The 25,089-nt window shown below is 33.3% G+C and overlaps 1 protein-coding gene across 1 annotated transcript; it reads right to left on the reverse strand.

Annotated features, from left to right (window-relative positions):
- Positions 1 to 18,464: 18,464 nt before the first annotated feature.
- Positions 18,465 to 21,440, reverse strand: LOC145167263 (zinc finger protein CONSTANS-LIKE 14-like). The gene is made up of 4 exons (XM_079086406.1): positions 20,559 to 21,440; positions 19,938 to 20,108; positions 19,031 to 19,260; positions 18,465 to 18,763 (listed from the first exon to the last, which is right to left on the reverse strand). The coding sequence occupies exons 1-4, from the start codon at positions 21,318 to 21,320 to the stop codon at positions 18,673 to 18,675; spliced, it is 1,254 nt and encodes a 417-aa protein (XP_078942532.1). The 5' UTR covers positions 21,321 to 21,440; the 3' UTR covers positions 18,465 to 18,672.
- Between the last annotated feature and the right edge of the window lie 3,649 nt (positions 21,441 to 25,089).

The following is a 25,089-nucleotide window of genomic DNA, read 5'->3' on the forward strand; positions in this document are numbered from 1 at the left end:
TCTAGAATAATAAAGTCATATAGTTGAAGTGTGACCATTCATACTTAACTCAAAAGAATGACTTTATCAATGGATCTGACAAATTTAATTTGTGTGAATTCTGTGAATAATATCATCTCCATACTTAACTTTACTCTAAGTATAGTTGAATATCTTGGAGAATATGATTGGTTTTCTTTCATGACATAGAGTCTCTTAGCATGATAAAGTATACTCTCGAAGTCACAAGGATTTCTATGTGATCCTTGAATGGCAGAAATCAACATAGTTTTTCAATGATCCCATTCATCCAATCATATTTGAATTCAACTTCTAAAGTAGTGTATTCTTATTTTTTAGTAGATTGTGTCATTATGTTTTGCTTGGACCTCATTCCAACAAGACTTACCCTTCATTCCGTAATGAAGTCAAAATCCAGTTATAATTCATAATTATTTATGTCTGTTTAGAAATTAACATCTTGTGTAGCTCTTTTCATAAAGATCCTTTCTAAACTGATTGTCACATATACATTCTCTTCGTTCTTCTAAAGTACTCTTAGAATGCTCCCTTAGTCATCTAGCGACTTAACCATGTATTCAATTAGCATCCTATGACATGCTTACAACATGATCAAATACCATGTCCTATGCATAATATGGCGTAAATGATGAATTCATTTGCCAAGTAAATAGAATATAAACCATTTCATATAGTTCAAGCCTATGAGTTATGTACTTTTGAGGCTGACTCAAAATGGTGCCATATGACAATGCCAAGAATTCTCCAAAAGAATCTTGTGTCTTGATCCCTTTCGAGATATTGTCAATATATGTATAAGGACATGGAACTTTTAACATTCATTTTATCTATACCTTATAGATTTTACATTCCAAGAATGTATCTTCTCCTTCGTAATTCTTTCATTTTAGAAACACTTTCCAAGTCAAGGTGAAAACGACCTTGCTTAGTCATAATGTGATTTCAAATGATTAAGTATGTCTCATTCATACAAGATTAGGAATTTCACTATGCTCCCACTAGTTCTTAGTAAACACACATGTTCCATTCATTTTGATATAAAAACATACCTTGTGGTTTTATATAAAATGATGATTATAACATTGAGATGTTTGCTTATATCCACAAGTGGGTCTCAAGACCTACACATTTTGTTAGGATAACATGGATTAAGAAAACCTCCAGGATAATCTATATAGATATCTTCTATTAGATGTCTATTAAGAAAAAGTGGTCTTTCTTTAAATCTATTTACTATATCTCATATTAAGAATATGAATTTATAGTAAACAATATCCTTATTGATCTAGTCATAGCTACTTGTGAAAAAGGTTTGATCACAGTCAATTTCATGAGTATGATGACGACCATAGTCAATGACATGAGTATGAGAAAATCCTTTTATAACAAGTCTTGCTTTAAATGGGTATGGCTATCCATGTAATTTATTATGTCTAGAATAATTATTTACTCCTTGTAGACTTGCTATAGGGATAAATTTTAATCAAGCCCATACTTGATTCTCATACATGGATTACATCTCATGTTCATGAATCTAAGTCATTCATCAGATTCGAGATCTAACATCGCATCTTGGTATTTGATGGATTTTCTAGAAACCATCAATAAAAGCTCATCAATGAGAGATTCCACATTTCTCAAGTCATAGATGATTTCTACCATTCATGCGAACAATTTGTGTTTGTGAATAGCTATTATTCAAGTTTAACAATCCTTGTTAAAGCTAGTGCTGACTATTACTACATAAGATTATGGTTCTTGAGCTGCTTCAAGTTCCATGTACCTCCCACTTACTTTGTCATTAGAAGTTTGCTTTCTACTAACTTAGCTTTCACAAGAATAAGAGGACTTATTCTTGGCGGGTTTGCATATAATAATCTAAGCCACATTTAGAGTATTATAAAGATATGTATTTAGTAGATTTTGGGTTTAAAAGCTTTAGTCCAACATCGGCTTCAAATCCATAAAACATTAAGTAAGATGTGGATGGAGCCTTTCCATACTAAATCTTATAAAGTGTTTAATCTACTTATTAGTTGGTATTTGTATTCAAAATACAATTTAATAGTGATTGAAGTATTATTCCAAAAAGATTAAAGGATGATATTTCTACCGATTATAAAGTAAATCATACCAAGTAAGATTTAATTCATCCTTTATTATCATTATGGCCTTAGATGGTTCTTACCGTTTTGTATCTCAACTCTTGACACCTTCAACAAAGATTTCAAAATTATGCTTTACCACGTAAAATATAATTAAAACTACTATAGTTGTTAATAAATTTGATTTGGTATTTTGTGCTTAATCTCAGACATTCATTAGAAAGGAAGTCATACACCAAAGTGTATAGTTCCTTAATTATTTTTCTCTACACCTTTGTGAAAATATCATTACGAATCCTTTAGATATAAATAAGTTTCACATATGTCAAATAAACTACATTATTTGCCTTCAAAGATCCCTTTCTTGAAGTTGAAATATGTGAATGGCATTCATACAATAAAGATAGCAATGTCAAATATGAGTTTGACTTAAAACAAGTTTAAGTCAAAAGTGCTTGTACAATTCTATTAAGAGATGTAGTCTCATAAATAGAAGTTAATCATTTCATAATATGAATATTATCGTTATGAAAAACGATTAAGTAAATGATCAAACATTTGAATAAAATAACTGAGACATAAATTTAGACATGCTAAATTGAAACATACATTGTTCCAAAACAAATATTGTTTTACATTACAAGTAATTTATGTTCTAAGCATAAATAATAAACTAAACTCCGATAGTGTAGTTCCAACATGATTGTGCTCATCTGGTACTCTTCAATAAATATCTGCAAGCCATTTACAAATATTAGATTAACATTTAAGTACCAAGTACCTAAGTGTTATATGAAAAGTATGAGTTCTATCTAGTAGATACTAGAAGTACTAGTCTCTTCCAGACTTTCTTTCGAAATAAGAGGAGTAAATCCTCTTCTAGTGTCCAGTTTCTTCACAAAAGAAACAAGATCCATGTATGTGGGCTTTAGTAGATTTCTTGGGCTTAAAGCTGTTCAGTCCATAAAACATGGGCCTCCTGGATCACACAAGGTGATTCTTTTAGCCTTGCATTATTCTAATGTTTAAACTAGCTTTAAATAAAATATCATTGTATTTATTGGAATATTGCTTGAGATGTTATATCATCAGATATATGTTTAAATAATCCACGACTTTCTAGAAGTCATGAATAACTATTTCTAGCTTGATGTTAGAAGCATCTTTAGCATCACAGTAATGCCTTTACTAGGTATCATGTTCAGGTTTATTGCTCAAAGAAATAGTTTAGGACTAGGACCTTTAAGTGTATACAATTTCATATCTCTCACGAGATTGTCTCTAAAGACATGAACCCGTTCATTGAAGTTGTATCTATTGAACGTTATTATTCCATTAAGTCATTAAAAAATGACAATTGATGATAATGAGAATGGATTATTTAACTACAAAATTTTAACAAAATTCATTTAGTATTTTCAATATTTAATCTTTAATAATTAATACCCTTTTAGTTTCCAAAAAAAATTAATTATCAAAGTCTATGATCAAATTTGCAAAACAAATAAATGGTTAGGTATCATTGATCCCATCCATTTGAATTCAACCCGGTAGATATCGATTATCAATTATATCTTGCTATATAATTCCTAGATTTATGGGATCTGTAATAACAAATTTAATTAGACATTTTTGATCCCATCTATGCCTCGGAACTCTCTTGCTTAGGTATCCTTTATCACAAAAGATTTCTGATCAAGTCATCCAACTTGAAAAACTTATGTAATCGGCCTATAACTTGGTTATAGAAATCCCGAAGACACCCCGACCATCAAAAGATAACACTAAGTGGTTAGGTATCATTTATCCCACTAGTGCATACAAGAAATGTGCGAGTGTTCTTTAAAAAGGATTACATAGATTTGAGGTTGTAAAGAAAGGGTTTTTATATGTTTTATAATTCTAGTTTAAAAAACATATGATACCATGGTTATTACATTCATATAATAAACCATGGTATCAATTTTTCAAAAGAAAATCACTTTTAAAGGTTCTATATAAAAAGCTAGTTTTTATATAATTTGACGCAATTCAATTTTAATAACCGGTATTAATTTTGAGTGCATTTGAACCTTTTATATCTTTAATAAAACTTCATTTTATTACTTGTATATATGGAGTTTGTATAAGTTACAAAAATCACCATTTTAAAAATAATAATGAAGTATTTCAAAATTTGTCGTTATTAACGATTTTATAAAACCAGGTTTTAATTTTAAAATAATAACTTGTTACATCTTATGTCTAATTTTGAAAACCTAAACTCCATGTGATGTTTATTTTGTCCAAAATTATTTTAGCATGTGAAAAACTAATTTATCAAACACACATAATAATTGCATAAAATAAACAACACAAAACATGCATAAAAAGATATGTGCATAAACATAACCAACTAATGACATTTTTTGTGAGCCAACACAAAAAATGTCAAGTCCATTCCTAAAGGGACGTTTAAGGGGACCAAAAAAATTCTTGTAATGTTGTTGTAGAAGCTCTCACTTGAGTAAACACTCATTGCTTGCAAAAGATTGAAAAAACTTCTTGAAGGCTAAAATTCAGCAACTGTCACTAAAAGTCCAACAGCCCTTTGTAAACAGCATTAGTGACACTTTTCAGAAAATGTCACTGAAAATCCTTCACGCCTTTAAACTCGAAAATTGTTTTTGTGTCTTCAAAAAATGGTTCCAACTTCATTTCTTGTTACATTTTTGTACAAATAAATTATTTCTAAAAACTAATCTATTACTTTACAAAAATAAACAAGAAAACTAATCTATTTAATTTATTACATACCATATGAATAAATAAATTATTACAACCATTTTAATAAAACAACCAACACAACAACACAACAAACACAATGGTCCTTGGCTAGTTTATGCACATCATATACATCAACATACACATAAAACAACCTTTGTTTTTCTAAGACAACTTTAAATGACAAAAGATGCATGAAACTTTTTTCACATAAAATAATAAATATAAAGTTGTCATAGAAAATATGTATGAACTTATTTTATAAAAAAACAAGTTATAAATATTCTTCAAAAAATAAGATTTCCAAAAATCAAAAAATCTAACCAAACTTGCAAGATGGCTCTGATACCAACTGTTGGGTTTTAGTTCAAAAATAGTTTCACAAACTTGAAAAATATGGCAACGGAAGACTTAAAATTTTGAACATAATTTAATATTTTATACCCACCAAGGATCTCCTTGCAAGTTATAGAAAGATAAAAATACCAACAATAGAAATGATGAAGAAATAACAACCTTTGTAGTTCTTTGGGTCCTCTTGGGAGGCTTGGAAGTTGATGAAGAATGTGGAACCTTTGAGACACCAACAATGACTCAACTTGATATAGATGCTAGTACATAAACTCTTAAAACCCTTAAGATTTAAGTTCATAACCAATATGAACTTAAAGAGGGCATGCAGATGCAAGTAATCTTGAAGAAACCATGAACGAAATAGAGAGAGTAACCTCCTCTTAGGAGGTTACGGTTTTGCAAGGCCTCAAGCAACACCAAAGATGCAAGCCCCATTTAAAGGTCATAAAGTTAAGTCTTTAAACATAAGGTCTTATCACTTTAAGCAACCTTGTCCCTATTGTCATAAGTGTGTCCATGCATGCTTCTTAGGCTTAATACTTTTGATCAAACAAGTAAAATACCCATCCCCTTTGTATTCTTTCTAATTTTTGGTCAATCCATAAAAATAAGAAGAATAGTTTATAATTTATAAACTCAAAGTTTATAAAATATAAACTTTGTCTTTAGGTAAAAGACAAAAGGATTCAACTAGCCCAAAAGTTTGTGCATGACTTATTAATTCATACCATATGAATTAATATGTTACTTGCTAATGAAAATTAATTATTTCCTAGAAATAAATAATTCCTAATTTTAATTATAAGAGTTTATTGAATATATATTAAAATAAATTTCTAATAAATAATCAATTATATCAAGTTGTTGTTAGTGTGATCCATTAGTATTATATGTTAATTAGCAATATCACTTTAATATGACTCTTGAGCATACTAGACCTTTCAACTTGCACGTGCAAATTTATCCAACGCCAATCCTATGCCTACACCAATTGCAACCAATGCTAATATTGCCCTAAGTGATAGCCTTCTGCTTGATGATCCAGTCAAATATCGGCAAATAGTTGGTGTTCTTTAGTATGTCACTTTATCTCGGCTTGACATTACTTATACTGTCAACAAAGTATGTCAATTCATGCATTCCCCTACGGTTACTCATTGGTCCATTGTTAAGCGAATTTTATGTTATCTGAAAGGAACATCGACATATGGTCTCTTAATACAACGCAACTCTGGGACTACTCTTCACGCTTACACTAACTCGACTTTCAATAATCTCAGTACTTTCTCTATTGTTGACTGGGCTGGTTGCTCGGATGACCGTCGATCCATGGGGGGATATACATATACATGATGGGTATTATGCATAACATATAATTCCTATGTGTGCATGCAACCCTAATACTTGATTTATGTTTTCTCTAATTGAACATACAACTTTGAACAGCAAAAAGAAACCCTGGAACAACTAGCATATTTTCAAAAAATACCAAATAGGGTTAGGAGAAACATACCTTTGATTGTTATTGACAAATAACAAAACCCTTGTGTTGTTGAAGCCTTGAGAGCAAGCGTCACAAATGTTGCACCTCTAGTGGTTCACACCCAACACTAGCAAAGGAAGAAGATTGAGAGAGAGGAGGGAGGCTTAGAAAATTCGGCTAGCTCTTCTTCACAATAATAGGTTGGCCAAAAATTCTAGGGTTGATGCTCTATTTATAGTGCAGTCAGGAAACCCTACATAAGCTCAAATCCAAGATTATCTTAAACCGGGTAATTATCCACCTTCCTGATTATCCACCAGGGATAATTCTGTAACCCTAAGGCTTCGAGAAACTATCAATGCCTTATGGAGGGTTCTATAATACCTCTTGCTCAACTATTGAACAATTACACTTTAGTCCCTGCACTTTTAATTAATTCATTTAATCCTAAAATTAATTCCAATTAATTTATGATTAAATATTAATTAAATATTACTATTACTATTTAATATATTATTCTCATAATATATTAACAAATTATTTATTTGAAGTTATTAGTTAAATAATAAATCAACCTCTCTCTCCAAAAATCATCATGTCTAGCGGTTAGTCTTGAGGGAAACCCAATAGGACTGTTCTACTATCAATTCAAGCATATACCAATTATAGTTATGGGCATAGACACCTAATCCAATAGTATCCCACTTGGATAAGTCTAATAACTATAATTTCCAGTATATTCTTCTAAACTGATCAGCAAATTGTAGCTCTCAAAAGTTGTTGTTGAACTCTGACCTAGTCAGTTACGTGTCCTAAGATAAGCGATCATATAATCCTCCATTCTGCAAGATATCATTTAGATATGAGACATGGAACACATCAATTCAGTCCTGGATGGGCCCGACACTATAACTCAACACCAAATAATCGAGGGGACCAAAGATATCGTTTTTCCCCCTAAAGGTAAAACGGAACAAATAAACTTTGACTTATATGCTTGCACTATTTACTTATCAAATCATGCACAACAATATATTTTATAACATTAAGTTACTAATGCGTTTATGTATCATCAATGCACAACCAACTCGTAAACCACTCATATATCTTTGTTTAAAGATTATAAGATTTTATCGTCTCAGAATTACTCGTGATAAATTCCATGAAGTAATTCTCTGAGTGTGGGTTAATCCAATACGTAAATCTCCATTTCAAAGTACTCATGAATATTGCAGCAACACTATTTCCATGTCCAAAACTCTTTAGACAATCTACAATTCAGTTAATCACAGTCTTGATTCACTACTTACTTCCAAAAGTATGATTGATTGTGGATGTTTGAACGATATAATTATTCGGGAAGTAAAACATGCAAAATGAAACACAAAATAAATAATAGACAGAAGGTAGTAATCCAACTCATAAATAAATCCCCATTATTTAATCACCAAAAGTCAATTACATATATTTCAGTACAAGTTTCGAAACTAACTATCTAACTACTAAAACTAATATCATCCTTCAGACCAATGCTCCTAGCATACTGAACGTGCTTGACCCTACTCAGACCCTTTGTGAGGGGATCTGCAGGATTCTCTTCTGACGATACCCTCTTCACGACGAGGTGACCTTCTTCTACTCTATGTCTGATGAAATGGTATTTTCTGTCGATGTGTCTTGATCTACCATGATCTCTTGGTTCCTTTGTTAAAGCAACCGCCCCTTCATTATCATAGAAAATCTCCATTGGCTCCTTGATGGCTGGAACAGCTCCAAGGTCTCCGATGAAGTTCTTCAACCAAATAGCCTTCTTTGATGCTTATATTTCCGCTATGTACTCTGATTCACAAGTAGAATCAGCCACAGTCTACTGTTTGGAACTTTTCCAGGTTACCGCTCCTCCATTAAGGGTAAACACCCAGCCAGATTAAGAATGGAAGTTGTCTCTATCTTTCTGAAAGTTGGCATCACTATACCCAGTTACTCTTAAATTATCACTGCCACCAATCACTAGGACCCAGTCCTTAGTTCTTCGCAGTTACTTAAGAATATTCTTAACTGCTATCCAGTGAGCTCTATCTTGATTTCCCTGATAACGACTGACCATGCTCAAAGAAAAAGCCACATCAGGGCGAGTACATGTCATAACATATATAATGGATCCAACAGCGGAAGCATATGGAACTCTACTCATTTCTGCTATCTCTGCATCATTACTCGGGCTCTAAGACTTACTCAGTTTGGTATTACTCTGTATAGACAGTTCTCCTTTCTTGGAATACTCCATACTAAAATGCTTTAGTACCTTTTCCAAGTATGTATTTTAACTAAGTCCAATTAGCCTTTTACTCCTGTCTCTCAAAATCCTTATCCCCAGAATATAAGTAGCCTCTCCCAGATCCATCATAGAGAAACACTTTCCAAGCCAAGACTTAACCTCTTGCAAAGTTGGAATGTCGTTTCCTATAAGAAGTATGTCATCAACATACAAAACCAAGAAGGTTACTATACTCCCACTAGCTTTGACATATACACAAGATTCATCTTCACTTCTAGAGAAACCAAACTATTTGACCTTCTCGTCAAAACAAAGGTTTCATCTGCGAGAAGCTTGTTTCAATCCATAGATTGATTTCTCAAACTTACACACTCTATTTGGATACTTTGCATCCACAAAACCCTCTGACTGACTCATGTAAACATCCTCAGGCAACTTCCTATTAAGGAAAGCGGTTTTGACATCCATCTGCTAAATTTCATAGTCATGAAACGCATTTATGGCTAGCATTACCCTAATAGATTTTATCTTAGCTACTGGTGAGAAGGTCTCATCATAGTCAACCCATGGGGTTTGAGTAAATCCCTTCGCAACCAGTCAAGCCTTGAAGGTGTGTACCTTTCCATCCAGGTCGGTCTTCTTCTTAAAGATCCATTTGCACCCAAGTGTCTTGCAACCTGGTACGTTATCAACCAAATTCCAAACTTGATTGTTATACATGGACTTGATCTTGTTATCAATTGCCTCTTTCCACTTAGCTGAATCAGGGCCTGCCATGGCTTCCTTCTAGTTAGCTAGTTCATCCAAATTTACCAGTGCGCTATCACTGATAAACGTATCACCATATGTAATAATATGGAAACCATAAAACTCAGGTGGCATTCTAACTCTATTGGAACGCCTAATAGGTAATGACTCGTCAATTGGTTCAACTGGAATTTCTTCCTCAGATTGAGCCCTAGCATTTTCAGAAGTTCCTTCATCGTTTGACTCTTGAATTTCTTAAAGATCAATGGTACTCCCATTTTCCTCTTTGCATATGAGCTCTCTCTCTCTCTCTCTCTCTCTCTCTCTCTCGAAATACTCCCCTTCGTGCTATGAAGACCACGTTCTCATTAGGTCTGTAGAACAAATATCCAAAGGACTTCTGTGGGTAGCCGATAAAAATACATCTCTCACTTCGAGGTTCAATCTTGTCGTGAGTCTCTCGTCTAACGAAAGCTTCACAACCCCAAACCTTGATATGTGCTAACGAGGGAACTTTCCCTGTCCACATCTCGTGAGGTGTTTTGGAAACTTTCTTTGTTGGGACAAGATTAAGAATGTGGGCGGCAGTCTCTAAGGCATACCCCCATAATGAGATTGGAAGTGAAGCTCGACTCATCATGGAACGAACCATGTCTAACAAGGTCCGATTACGCCTCTCAGTCACACCATTAAGTTGTGGTGTCCTAGGAGGTGTCAATTGTGAAACTATTCCACATTCCTTGAGGTAGTCGTGGAACTCGACACTAAGATACTCACCGCCTCTATCGGATCTAAGCATATTTATCTTCCCGCCCAATTGATTCTCGACTTCGTGTTTAAACTCTTTGAACTTTTCAAAGGTTTCTTACTTATGTTTGATTAAGTAGATATAGCCATATCTGATATAATTATCAATAAAAGTCACATAGAATCGATTTGCATCCCTTGTGGTGGATCTAAAGGGCCCATACACATATGTATGTATGAGATCCAACAATCCTTCACCTCTTTCACAAGAACCAGTGAAAGGTGATTTTGTCATCTTTTCCAATAAACAAGACTCGCATGTATCATCTGACCTTAAGTTAAATGATTCCAACGCTCTATCCTTTTGGAGTTGGGCAATGCGTTTCTTATTTACATGCCCAAGACGATAATGCCACAAGCACGTTTTGTCTATACCATTAGACGAATCAATTTGAAAAACACTATTTCCTAAATTGTCTACAATCATCACAGTTTTATACACACCATCACAGTATGTTGGGTGTACCAGAGTTACGCATGAGTTATTAGACAATATAGTGTAAATACCTGCCGATGTTGGCTTCACCTTGATATCCTGCAAGTATTTTGGGCAGCTTCGTTTCCAATGCCCCATGTCATTGCAATAGAAGCAAGTGGCCTCATTAGGATCAGAAACAGGGGGAGCATCAGAACTAGATTTTCCTTTGGGCCCTATACTTGACGACCCAGCTTGGGACTTTCCCTTCCAGTTTTGCTTTGGAGGACCTTTCCTCTTCTTCCATTTCCCTTTCCCTATGGCCAGAACAGGTGCACTAGTAAGAGTGGAGGCAATACCTTTTCCTTTCATTCCTACTTCAGCTGTTCACAGGAGGTTGTGCAATTGAGACAAATTAATTTCGTTGTTTTTCAAATGATAGGTCAATATGAACTGATCATAACAACTTGGCAGAGAGTTCAACACTATGTCGATTGCCAACTCTTCATCAAAATTCATGTTGAGCTTGATTCGCCTGTCCATGTATCGTTGCATTCTTTGAACGTGGCTAATAACAGATTCACCCCCCTTCATCTTGCTAGCAATAAGGGACTTTACCACCTCGTACTTTTCCTGACGAGCTCGCTTATGGTATTTCTCCATAAGGTCCTTGTTCATCTCGTAGAGCCAGTAATCCTCATAGTTCCTTTGCAATTATGGAGTCATTGTCGCCACCATGATGCACATAACTTTTGTGGCATCATTATAGTTCTTGTAGGCGACCATTTCTTCAGGAGTGGCCTTCTCTTCGTCGATTTCATCCAATGGTCTCTCGAGGGCATATTCCTTGTCCTCAAAACGAAGGGCCATCTTAATATTGTGCATCCAATCGTTGTAGTTGGTTCCATCCAACTGCACCTTCGAGCAGATGTTCAACAGGGAGAAGTTGTTGTTATTGTTGGAGGAGGAGGAACCAGAAGCATCGGTTAGAGTAGACATATATGGAAAAGTGAATATGTGGCTGTTATGTACCTAAGCTTATGTATAAAACCTTTTAAATGACGTAGTTTTAAACAAAACAAAACAAATCCAATTTTATTTTTTCTTAATTTTGATTTAATAGAATATCATTGAATTGAGTTAAATTATGGAATGAAAAAGATCAATTATATATCTTTTTATTGCAAAAAATCATTGAAGTTTATAAGGAAAGTAAAAACCAATATTTTTTTATCGAATATAACACAAATGTTTTGTCTTTCAATTGAAAAACTATTTCCAATGATTTATGAAAACCTTGATTGAATTATTGCATGTTCTTCTTTTATCTTTTATTATATTAGTTTTCATTTAAAATTTAGTAAGGTTGATTAATAAGTCATGGGTTTTAATTCTTTAAGTTCTTAGACACAATGAACAAAAAGTATATAATTTCAACCGATTTAGTAACTCACGTGACGAATGAAGAATAGTAAACGAGATATCATGATTAGTTTCGATATATATGGATCAAAACTGCATAATTTGGAGGGTTCTATATATAAGATTAGGTATATAACAGTCACATATTCCCTAAGCCCATATATATATATATATATATATATATATATATATATATATATATATATATATATATATATAGAGAGAGAGAGAGAGAGAGAGAGAGAGAGAAGGGTTCAATTGAGAAAAAAAATGGTTGAGAATGAGGGAATCATTCTCAGCCACACATTTATTTTGCCGCAAAACACTTAGGCGTACTGGCGGAAATGGATAACGGATACACATGTGTTTTCCAACCAAACATGTTTCCTTAAACTATGTTAATCATTACCTTAATATACCCAAAAACATACTTTTTTTTTGTTTTTTTTATTTTTAGAAAGCTATTTCTATCGAAAAATTATTTTAAATATATCAAAATTCATAATTTTTTATTCTCTATAAATAGACATCCATTATGATATAGTTATAAGATAAAATAAAAAATTTATTTTTTTGTAGAGTTCCAGCTTCCGTTATTCATAAGTGAATAAAAATCCATCAGATTTTTATTATAGTACATTCGTTATTCACTTATGAATAAAACGTATACCTAACTTTTTTTTTTATAGTTTGAGTATCGTTCATATATGAATATAACTCGTAATAAAGTTTTCTTACTTAAAATATATTTTTTATATCATCTTTCGTCATATATTATACTTATATATGAATAAAACGTGTATTAGTTGTCGTCATATTTTATATTCATATATTAATAAAACATTTATCAGATTTTTGTTACAGTTAACTTGTTATTCATATATGAATAAGTAGTATAAATGTGTAACACTCGTGTTTCTAGCCTAGACATTAATATTAAGGTGATAGTCTAGGTTAACCTTTGTAACTCATTTTGAAGAAATGAAAAAAGAATTATGTGAATTCTATGTGTTTTATGTTTAATTACTAGGAGTTAATTAATTAAGAATAAAAATGAGCGTCGAAAATAAATTTTAGATAAAGCCGATATCTATTAAGAAAGTTGTAGTGGTCGTGACAAGGATTACGGATATATAAAGAATGCCGAAATCCGAGTTATAACGAAGAAGTTATGACCTGTCGAAGTTTCACGACAAAACCGGCTCGGTGCTGAATGTCGTAAAAAGTGAGTTTTTGATAAACTACTTTTTAGCCTTAGTGATCTAAACGAAACTTGTAGTGTTCGTTAAACCGAGAGTAGGTATAAAAAGAACGCCAAAATCTGACTTCGTATGAGGAAGTTATGATTTTTCGAAGTTTCAGCTTAGCAGTAGACAGCTAAAAACTCGAATTTTAGATCGAGTGATTTTTAGCCGACACGACCTAAACGAGAATCGAAGGTCTCGTAAATAGTAGCACAACGGTAAAAAGTCTGACGAAAACGGACGTCGGATGAAGAAGTTATGAATTTTTAACGGATTTCCTGTCCCGGTCTGTTAAAAATAATAATATAAAAATTAAATTCAAAATTAGCCGACGAAGTCTAAACGGAAGTTGTAGAGTGTAATTTTACCTACACGTGCATATAAAGAACGTCAAAAACGGAGCTCGTATGCGAAAGTTATCGATTTTAGAAGTTTTGACGCGAAAAACGAGAAAAATTGCTAAAACCGAGAAAATTCGCAAGGTGGACTTCGGCCACCTCACCCTCGCTTAGAACGTGCCACGCGTCCGAAATTGGTGAGTCATGCGAGCCACGTGTCCGAGCTGCTGAGTCATCCGAGCTCCTGGCCTGATCCGAAGCGGTCCAGTAGCGGTGCGACACGTACCCTCCTTCACGTGACCGAGCCCTCGCATGAAGCCACGGACACCCCCTCCTCGGATTCGGACTTCGGTCCAATCAGGAACTGCCAGCAGCCCCCTCGCACACGCAGCCCATGTGCGAGCCTTCCCCTGCGAGCTTCGGATCTTCGCCACCTGGAGGCTTTCAGCCATTGGATCAGCAGCTTCGGCCCCTATAAATAGAAGGCTGCGAGCCTTCTCGGATACATTTAGAAAATCACCATCTTTCACCCCTTTCTTCATATTTTCTTCATCTTAACATCCACCAAAGCCCTGGTATCGATTATAAGCCCCAGAATACGCCACGAAGTGCCCGTGAAGCCCGAAAAATTTATCTTTTTGGTTTCGAAGCCCGACCTTTGCAGAGCCCGGTTTCTCAATAAAACTCCCGGTTTTATTAGAAACGAACGTTTTAGGAAACGAATTGCTGCCCGATTTTCATCAAAACATGTGAGTGTGTAGTTACTTTCAATTTACACATAGATATGAAGTATTTACCTTAAAATACGTGTTATGTGTAAATATGTTAATTGTTTATTTGTGGTGACTGTTGAATTGATGTTTTATACAAGTTTTAAACTGTATATGTATTTTATCTACAAATATGTTGGGTAGAACATGGGTAGACAAAATAGTCGGTGGGTGTTAAAATGATGAGAGGCCTCGGTGTCGGTGTTGTTGTTGGTGTTGTTGTAGTCGTCTAGCGGAGTATAGATGACGATCACGGACCTTTCTAGACAGTCGAGTGGTACACTAGCAAGTTCGCAACTTGTAGGTGTTGATGAACTAAATGTTCATTGGTGTACTCCAATCCCCCTCATGGTTGCCCTTAGGACATGTATGGCTGAGGAGTCCCCTTAGCAGTAGTGTCCAACCCGATGATATTCCTTAGGATAAGTCCCTTGTGTTAGGTGTTTAGGGACGTAAAGTGAGGACAATGGGAATGGGTAATCAGGGTTATTGTTAATTGGTGAACTTAATAAGTTATTATTATTGTGGGTTGAAAACCCTATATGCTCACCAGGCTCCCGAGCCTGACCCACTCAGCTTTTTATGATTACAGGTAGTGGACCCCGAGCATAGTCGGAGGATGAGGAGAGATTTTTGGATTATAGGCCAGTAGTTGTAAATAACTGTTGAAAGGCTTATAATGTCTTGTTTATGCTTTTGATCTGTATCGGAACATGATATCCCGAGATTTTGATATATATGGAAAAATATATACCTTCTTAAAGAAGGGTTTTGATAAACTTTTATCATTTTTATTTTGAGGATCTATTCCGCAACATCTTTTGAAAAGATTTCTCTGATTTTATTTTAAAAAGCATAAATTAAATCGGTCTTTTCTGGCCGAGAAATTAGGGGATGTCACAAAATGATACTTAAACTGTAAAAAAAAATTAAAAACATTTTTTTATTCATAAGTGAATAACGAATTTACTGTAATAAAAATCTGATGTATTTCTATTCACTTATGAATAACGATAGTTGAAACTATAAAAAAATAAAATTTTTAATTTATCTTAAAACTATATCAATATGGATGTCTATTTGAAGAGAATAAAAAATTATGAATTTTGATATATTTAAAATCATTTTTCGATAAAAATAGCTCCTTAAAAATTAAAAAAAACGAAAAAAAAACTATGTTTTTTTATATATATTAAGGTAATGAGCATAGTTTAAGTAAACATGTTTTGTTGGAAAACTGTATCTCTTTTCCCATTTTCGCCGGTACATGGAGGCTTTTGCGGCAAAAATAAATGAGTGGCTGTGAATGATTCCCCATTCTCAAACTTTTTTATTTTTCTCAATTGAACTTACCTATATATATATATATATATATATATATATATATATATATATATATATATATATATATATATATATATATATATATATATATATATATATATATAGGCATAAAAATTATTCATTCTTGTTTCTCATATTCAAACATGATTATCAAGATCAAGTTGACCCGTAAATCAAAGTTCATGTTTTTTAACGGCAGCAAAAAGGCTAGGCGACTCTGTAAATAAAAGTTCTTAATGAAAATCAAATTAAGTTGAAACTCAAATTGTGAGAAGCATGAGGGAAAATCAAATTAAGTTGAAACTCAAATTGTGTGAAGCATGAGGGAAATGTTGGTGGTGTGGGTCAAATTTTGAAGAAAGTGAGGAAAAACTCTAAACAGATAACCACCATCACACTAAGGAAGAATGATTTTCGTAAGGATGGATATGGAAGCGGTCATGACAAACCATTAGACTTATAATGATATTTTAAAGCACATCCTAGTGTGTGTTTTATGTACATATAATAACTTATGTTTATGTATAAATTTTTATACATTTGGCACATCTTTTGGTACATGTTGTACACATGATACATTCTTGTACATCTTTCAATACATATGCCACTGAATGGAAATATAATGGTTTGTCATGTTCATGTGTCCTTCATACGCCAATAAGCCTCATTACAAATGTCAAAAAATTTCATCAAGGAAAATATAAGGTAACATAGTCTTGAAACCAAATTGAAACTGTTAATAAACTTCAGGATCAAAAAATCTGAATGAAATTTTTAGATTTTCTGTCATTTCATCTTTCTTTATCATCGTCAACTTTTTATTGAGATTAAATATAATCGAATAATAATGTTCACTTAGAAGTTTTGGATCCATCCATTCCCAAAAATACATTTTTCCTTTGATCATACATAAACAATAACAAGACAAAACAAAATGGTACATAACATATGTTGGTTCAATTTAACAATTAATGAAAAGACCACTTACCATAACGTTAGGACACGACCTAAACCTTCTTTCATGGATATCTTCTATTCAAGATAGCCTAATTCAAGAAGATAAAACACAGTCACCACGATGTTGAGATTGCACCTCCACATTTGAGCTGGATAGTGTAGATGAGGGTGGCATGGCTTAGAATTACTTCTTCGGTCAATTTTGTAGCAAATAGGTAAAAGATGATTGTGACAATAACCCCAATTTTTTTGTCTATTATTAAATAACAAATTTATGTCATAAATAATTTGATATTGTATTATGTTGGTTATTTAAATTTGAAGATATTTTATTTTCATTTATGTTGTATATGTAGTAATTAAATTTACATGTTTAAATATAGATCAATGATCAATCATTATGATTATCTAGCCGACCTAACAGAAAGTAGAAAAGAAAAAAGAAGAATTTGTCTTATGCCACACCCAATAAAATATGTATTGTCAATGTCTTTTGCTTGCAAAATAAATGAAAAATAAATAAAAGGTATCGGATAAAATGTGTCGACATGACCTTGATTCGATATCTTTTGACTACTTAACATCTTTGCTTTTGCGATTACTTAGTTTTTATTGGTTAAAACCGTTGTGTCCATTTTATCACCTGATTTCCAATAACTTTTTTTATTTTTTATTTTTTATCAAAGATATTTTGAAATGTAATGACAACAAAGAGAATATACCACCCTTTTGCACGGTTCTTCTTCAAGCTTTTCATCCCTAAGCGTACAACTTTGAGATATTTTTGGTATGTTGGAATAAAATGATTTTTAAACTTATATAAACATATATAGATTTGTATAGTAAAATATAATGATTTTTTTTTAAGAATATGACTTGTTTATTTCAGTTTTTCTTTTCAATAAAGGTAAAAAAAAATGAAATTTATAATATAACGCGTTTATTATGTAATTTTTAATGAAACCATTATTTTAATTCAGAATCCATATGAAAATTCTTTCCATTCATATACCTGGTATAGCCAATAAGCCAACCTAATATGTTTCATAATATATGTTACAGATCTTAGTCATTTAATCTATTTAATCTATTTGTCATTTCATTTCATCCAATTGAACAAATATCTTTTTTTTTTTTCATTTGTATAGTTTTTTTTTATGTGTTTGTATTCGGGTACCCATTTTATATTCTACGTAACTCATTTACCCTCATCCCAATTTCAGGTTAAGTTGACATTTATGCCCTAAAAAAACTTCTATAAAATAAAATTAGTGTCTTTTTTACTAAACGTAATGCGAGGACACTTAAGCTCCAGTCATAATAGTATCTGAATTCAAGTTACGAGGTAATATTTGCCACGTGGTATGTGTTGACAGGACAAGATCATCGTGACTCAGATTGCATTTCCACAACTCAAGCATCAAAGCACACCTTTTCCCAACTTTAAGGATAAAAAAAAGATTATCAGTCAATCACCGTAGCCATACATTACAAGCCACCTTTTTCTTATCAAACAGTCGTAGGTTACCACTAGCCACTAGGCATGTGCAAACACAACCACTATCTTTCAACTCAAACCTACCCTTTTATCAACCTAACTTCCACCACAAACCACTTTAATCATTCATTCAATAGTCTTCACAAATCTTCCCTTTACTCGTTTTCTCGTGTCCGCTCTCGCCTTCCGTGACTCGTATCGGATGCACTTCTCGTACCTATCACCATTTTCCATTTTCACGCTATTCATCATAACCAGTCTAGAACTGGACTGGACTAGACAAACTTTATATATATGAAGGGCATTTACGTCTTTTGCATAAACGTCAGATAAAAACAAGATCCTATAATCCTATCCCACATTTTTGGGTTAAGGACAAAAAAAATAAGTTGAGATTTTTGTCCCCATTTGTCAGGCCAGTCCAATGTACGCCAAACGCAGTACAACTTGTTATGTGTTCTGTGTCTTGTCATGAACTGTGTACCTTCGGGTTTTCTTTTTCTCCTTGTAACGTAACATTGCGTTACATCTATTTTGGGCAAGTTGTTGCGCGTCTACTTTGGTTGTTGCGGGTATTTCCATTCCTTGATTGGTTGCTAAAAAGTGTTCCATCATTTGACCGTCGATTGTGGGATTACTTCTATTGGTTTCCATCATTTGTGTTTCAGCTCGGTTGTCGCTCTCCATAGTTGATATGCAACCGGATATCTGCTTCTGAAAAAGGAATAGCAATGTACTTTTGTTACTTTGTTTATTACACCGTTCTACTTTCGTATTTTTCTATAAAACGTTTTACTTTCAATTTTTTTTTTTTTATCATTAAGGCATTGTACTTTTAGTATTTTATTTTTCTTATTAGGGCATCATGCTTTGAAAGTACATGGTCATGGTTATTTCTTGCATTTAAATAAACAAGTCAAAATTTGGAGTAAGATACGATACAAATCTTTCTAGATCAATATTTCAAGGAGGGAACAGAGGAAGAGAAAAAATTAGAACCGTAACTACTAAGGCTAAATGCAAGAAATAGCAATTTACTTCCATTTAGTTGGAAACAGGCTTAAAAGGTTAAAATTAAACCTTCTTTTGGGACAAAGGGAGAAAAATGAATCAGGATAAGGGGAATGCAATGTTTTCTACTTCTAGAACACTTAGAATTCTATCCGGTTCTAATTCCAGCCTGATGTGAATGCAAACCTCTTAACAAGACTTTCATCCCACAAAGTTAACATAACAACAACAAAGAAATAGACAAAATGGCTTTGAGAAGTAGCAAATTTTCATGAGTTTCTCGAGTACCCATCCCTAATTACCATTCAAAGCCAAATGAATAACTTGGGGTTATAAATGCAAGTAGATAGAGGAAACACTAAGTAGTACAAGATGCTTACATTTTGTGATGTGGTGCCAAAAGATATGTTTATGGCATCCATTTCTTTTAACACTTCCATTGTTGTGAAAGAAGCATCCTCAACAAGGTCAGTACAATTGTTTATTGCAAAGCCAAGATTATCACCTCCTGCCTCAGAAGATCTTGATCTTCCTAGATTAAAATCCCATATCTGAAATCAAAATGGTAATAAAGATGAGCCTTTAGAGTTATATCCCACTTCATGCTACTACTTATCTTATATCCCCACAATAAAGTGGCAACAAACATGTGCGTTGGCACAAATCACAATATAGTTTGTAAAAGTTTCCATCTATAAAAAGAAATACACAAAAGAACAAGATTTTCTGGTGCTTGATGATTAATCTTTAACAAGTACAAAATAAGTTAGCCAAGACTGGTGGTGACTATAGATGGACACCAATTGTATTTGCTGCTGTGTTTATGCACCTCCAGTACTAGAGCAAATGTAAAATGTTAGTTTCTTAGGTTTTGTTGTTACGCAGCCTAAAATGTAAGAACAAATATGGATTGCGATTGTTTAATTGTTTTATAACAAGATCGAGAGTAATACGCGCTAATGTTTTTATCAATTTTCTAATCAAGTTATTTAATTCCTAACCTGACTGGTTTGGCGTTTAGGGCTATAGCTCCACATGTTACTAAATTCAGTGATACCCCCATTATTCGCTTTCGAATTCGCGGGATTCTGGGGCGGCATAAGCAAATACGTTAATGGAGTTTGCTGATGCAACAGATCCTTATCGTCTTGTTCCTCATACTCAAAACCTTCTGAAATATCCCGCCGACCACATCCACTCGGTGTTTGAGGCCCCAATTCAGCTCCATCCCCGTCAAATCTTTCTTTCGCAAGCTCCACCAGCTGCTTATACAAAACTTTATTATGAACTCCGCAACCCGAACCTCTAGATTTCCAGTCAACGCTTGGAACCTCATCATAACAAGGAGTTTTCTCATGTATCGTTGCTAAATCTTGAAAATTCGTAGTGGAATACTTACTTTCACACGAATTGCCATTAGAACCAGAAGGTTTCAGATTAAATCCCCAAATCGAGGCCAGCTGAAGAGGGGAAGGGCAACCGGAGAACTCTTCAACAGGCACACGACTGTGATAAGAGGAAACGGAGGAGTCGCCATGGAAATCGTGATCACAAGAGGTGCAGAGGAGAAGATTATCAGTTGAACAGGCGATGGAAACGGCATCAGATCCGCAGTTGTCACAGATCTGAGAACGGAAGTGCTTGAGAGATAAAGCATTTGCAGAGTGTACGGCGTTGTCGCAGAACAAACAAAGCTTAGCCGAATCGGCTTTACAGTACAACACCGCCGATCTCTGATTACAGAAATCACAGACACAAGACATAATCTGATCTCTGATGAAGCTTTTAGGGTATTGATAATGAAGATTGAATTTGTGATGAAAACGATAAAGGGTTATAAAAATCTTGAGAGGATTTGGGAAACGACAAATGGGGCTTTTTCTGCCCGAAAAGGATTGTTTACGTGGTATATTTATTGCTTTCGTCAACGCTCCCGATTTTGACTAAGATTAAATCAACAACAAATTGTTGATTTTTTTCACGTGTTTTTAATCTGTTTTCACTTTAAGCAGCAAATTATTGGAATTCACTTTTATTTATGGTAATCATATTTATTATCTGAGGAATCATAACTTACAAGATTGGCTTTTTCCGCTTTTATATATATGTATATTAGTGTCATCTTTAATGTATGTCTTTAATCCATGGTAAAAGTTGAAACTCATTTTTTTGGGCTATTTCCATATTAACTCTACTAGCTTATAACCCGTGCGAACCACGGATACAAAATTAAACAAATATCGATGATTAAAAATCATAATTTTTAATCTATTATTTTCAAAAAAATTAGTAAATTACAAAGTCATGTAATTCTTATGTAACTTTATAATGGTTTGAAATAAATATGTGAATTTTTTTAAGATACATGGGAAAAGTGTATGCTAGACTACGGATAACAACCACAACATAAGCATAGATGTTAGTATAATGCTTAAATAAGAAAAAAAAATATGAAAAGTATGAAGAAAACTACTTTAAAAGTAGAATGTTGTAGTTGTAATGTCTTTTATAAAATTGAAGGCATGTAATTCTACTTTGTTAACCATTAAATAAGATATTAGGAGTTTTATAAAGTTTTTTTTTTACATTTTTGGTATATGTTAGTTGTTCCAAAACAATACCGCACATACACATTTAGGATGTAATATCATGAAACTACTAAAGTATTAAAGATTAAGTTATAGAGAAGTTATAAGTTCCAAAATATAAAGCATAGACTAATTTGGAAATAATACTTATATAGCATCCTACTTTTGAAGAAATTAAGTTTTCTAGCGAACTATTTTTGGTATTATTAAGTTTTATAGCTAATTGACTTAAAGTACAATGGTTAAATAAGAAAAAAAATATTAAATAAAAATACAGTAAAATGGTATTGTACACAAGCAAAACCAAAATGTTATAAAAAAAATCTTAAAAAAGCATTGTACTTTTAAAAGTAAAATGTCATAATTGTGTAAAACAATGTAACTCATACAAAGTACAATGTTTAAATTAATAAAAAATTGAAAATTATTAAGGAATGGTACATGTTTAGAAAATCAAACTAAATCAAAAGATACTAATCTAATGATGTTGGATCAGATTATGTTATTTGGTTTTAATGATGAAACAAAGCATTATGAAAACCGAACTAAATCAAAAGATAAATGAAATTATGAATAAATAAATAAATAACTTACATCCTAATAATGGCACAAAGTGGAATGAAAGAGACACTAATGTAATTTGATTGATTGTGTGTACACCAGACCATCAAAGTGCAATTTGATTGAGTTATTCTTCACAGATACATAACCGAAGGTTTATAAAAAAATAAAAAATAAATAAATAAATAAAAACCTTAAACTTACACCAAATGTAGTACATTTATATGATTTTTCAAATTGGATCATTGCTCTGAAAAGATGGGAACTGGGAAGGAAGAACAAACAAACTGAACCCAAGAATTACTTAATGCGTGAAGCTGTGGTTTATAGGAATCCATTTGGAGATGATTTAGTTTCAGAACCCTAGCTTCCTCCAAAAGCGCTTGATTTGGAATTGTTTGTGAGATAAAGGAAACGGGATGAAGAGAAAAATTAGGGATATATTCCTGATTTATTGGCATATTTAATTAAAAAAGCACACACAGCAAATGAAATTGAAATTGGAGAAGCAAAACAACGACACGTGGCGCAATATAAAATTAACAATTTGACACGTGGCAGAAGCATATCAACACTATCTATTTATTAGAAAGGAAGATTCTTTGATATTGAAAAGGTATGACACTATGACATGCCTTGTGTTCCCATCCTTCTTCTTTATTCACTAGTCATTTATGGTTTATTTCCTTTGTTTTATTTACTTGTTTACTTTATTAATTCCTTTATGGGCTCTATAAATACAGATGGTTCTCTCACTCTCTCACATTTTAGTTACCCATATATTATTTCACCCATTTACTTGAGAGGAAATTTAAAACATTTAGATAAGCATTAACTTAGTTCTATTTTAATTCCTTTTTTTTCATAGTAGCAATCCGTGTCTGTGTGTCGTGTATACGTGTCAGACACGTATTTACATGACACAAATTTGTTGAACATGAACGCGACATGAATTGTAAAACGTGTCTCGGGTATAAAACACGAACACGACACGTAACAAATATGTGTGACATGTGATACAATACAAATGGACATTTTTTTAACTGTGTTATATGAAAACACAAAAAATCACGAATAGATACGTTTTTAATAACATTTTTAAGCTAGGATAACATGCATTTAATCTTAATCCAAAGTACAAAGTATAAACTCCTAATTACAATTCTATAATATTTGAAAACAAGTAAACGTGTAACACTTGAATCCTGGTATGTTTCATTTTTGCCCCTTGTGTATTTATAAGTTGCATTTTGGTCCTTGTGTAGTACGCGAGGCGTACCACATGGTACGCTTGGTGTACAAGCTGCGAAGCGTGTACGCGAGGTGTACCACATGGTACGCTTAGCGTACTCATACGAGGCCATGACGGGATTTCGGACACGTACGCGGGGAATACGTGTGGTTTAATGAAAACCCTAATTTCGGGGTTGGATGCTATATAAACACATTTATGGCTCATGGAACCCTCATTTCTCAGCCTCCACTGTCCTTATAGCCTCATACACAAAACCCTACGCCTCTCCTTTGTGTTTTGAGCTCATTGTGTCCATTTTGGTGTGTTTTGGTCCATAATCAAGTGTTGAAACACTAATTGCTTAGATCGATAGATTCTATAAATGATGTGAACAAAATAACACGAACAATGAATATCAAATAGAGCCGAATGCTTAGATTGAATAGCTTTAGAAGAGTTCAACGTGAACGTTTCTGTAAAAGCTAAGTTGGTCAAATACAATCGATAACCCTAGAATGATACAAGCATGCACATTAAATAGTCTAACCCTAGCAAACCATAATCACGGATGGACAAGCCTAACCCGTTATAAATGAGACTATATACGTACAAAAAATATTGACACAACACTTTAAAACCCAACAATCTCCCCTTTGTGTCAAATAAAGAAGGAGTTCTTCTACTGTTGTTGGCGCTTCTGAACATTGAATAATTTCGGCATTATATTCAAAAGAGTGTTGCGACCAACAATATACCACTTGATCATATCAGAAAAACATTTATGATAAGCAGCATTATTCGCTTTACAGGCTTCTATCAGCTCTATAACATAGTTCAGACAAGAGGTTGATTATAAGTGTTTGTCCAGCAAGAAGAACACACACTTCTAAACTTTTTGACCTTCTCTCCTTTGATACGTCACACTCCAATTGTTTTTTCGGATTTTACCCAGCTTCATCTTATTGAGATCCTCCGATTCTTCTTCAGGTTTCAGAATCGGCTTCTTTTTCAGAACGCCTGCTATTTCCACATCCATCTTACCTATCTCATGAATGTAGCAAACCAGCAATCTCATCAGATGAGCCACAAGCGGTTCATATTTTTGTTCATCTTTTGACAAAAGAGAGAACAAAGAAATCTAATCATAAG

The sequence above is a fragment of the Lactuca virosa genome, chromosome 3 (genome assembly GCF_052849685.1).
Source record: "Lactuca virosa cultivar CGN04683 chromosome 3, Lactuca_virosa_CGN04683_v6, whole genome shotgun sequence".
NCBI lineage: Eukaryota > Viridiplantae > Streptophyta > Magnoliopsida > Asterales > Asteraceae > Lactuca > Lactuca virosa.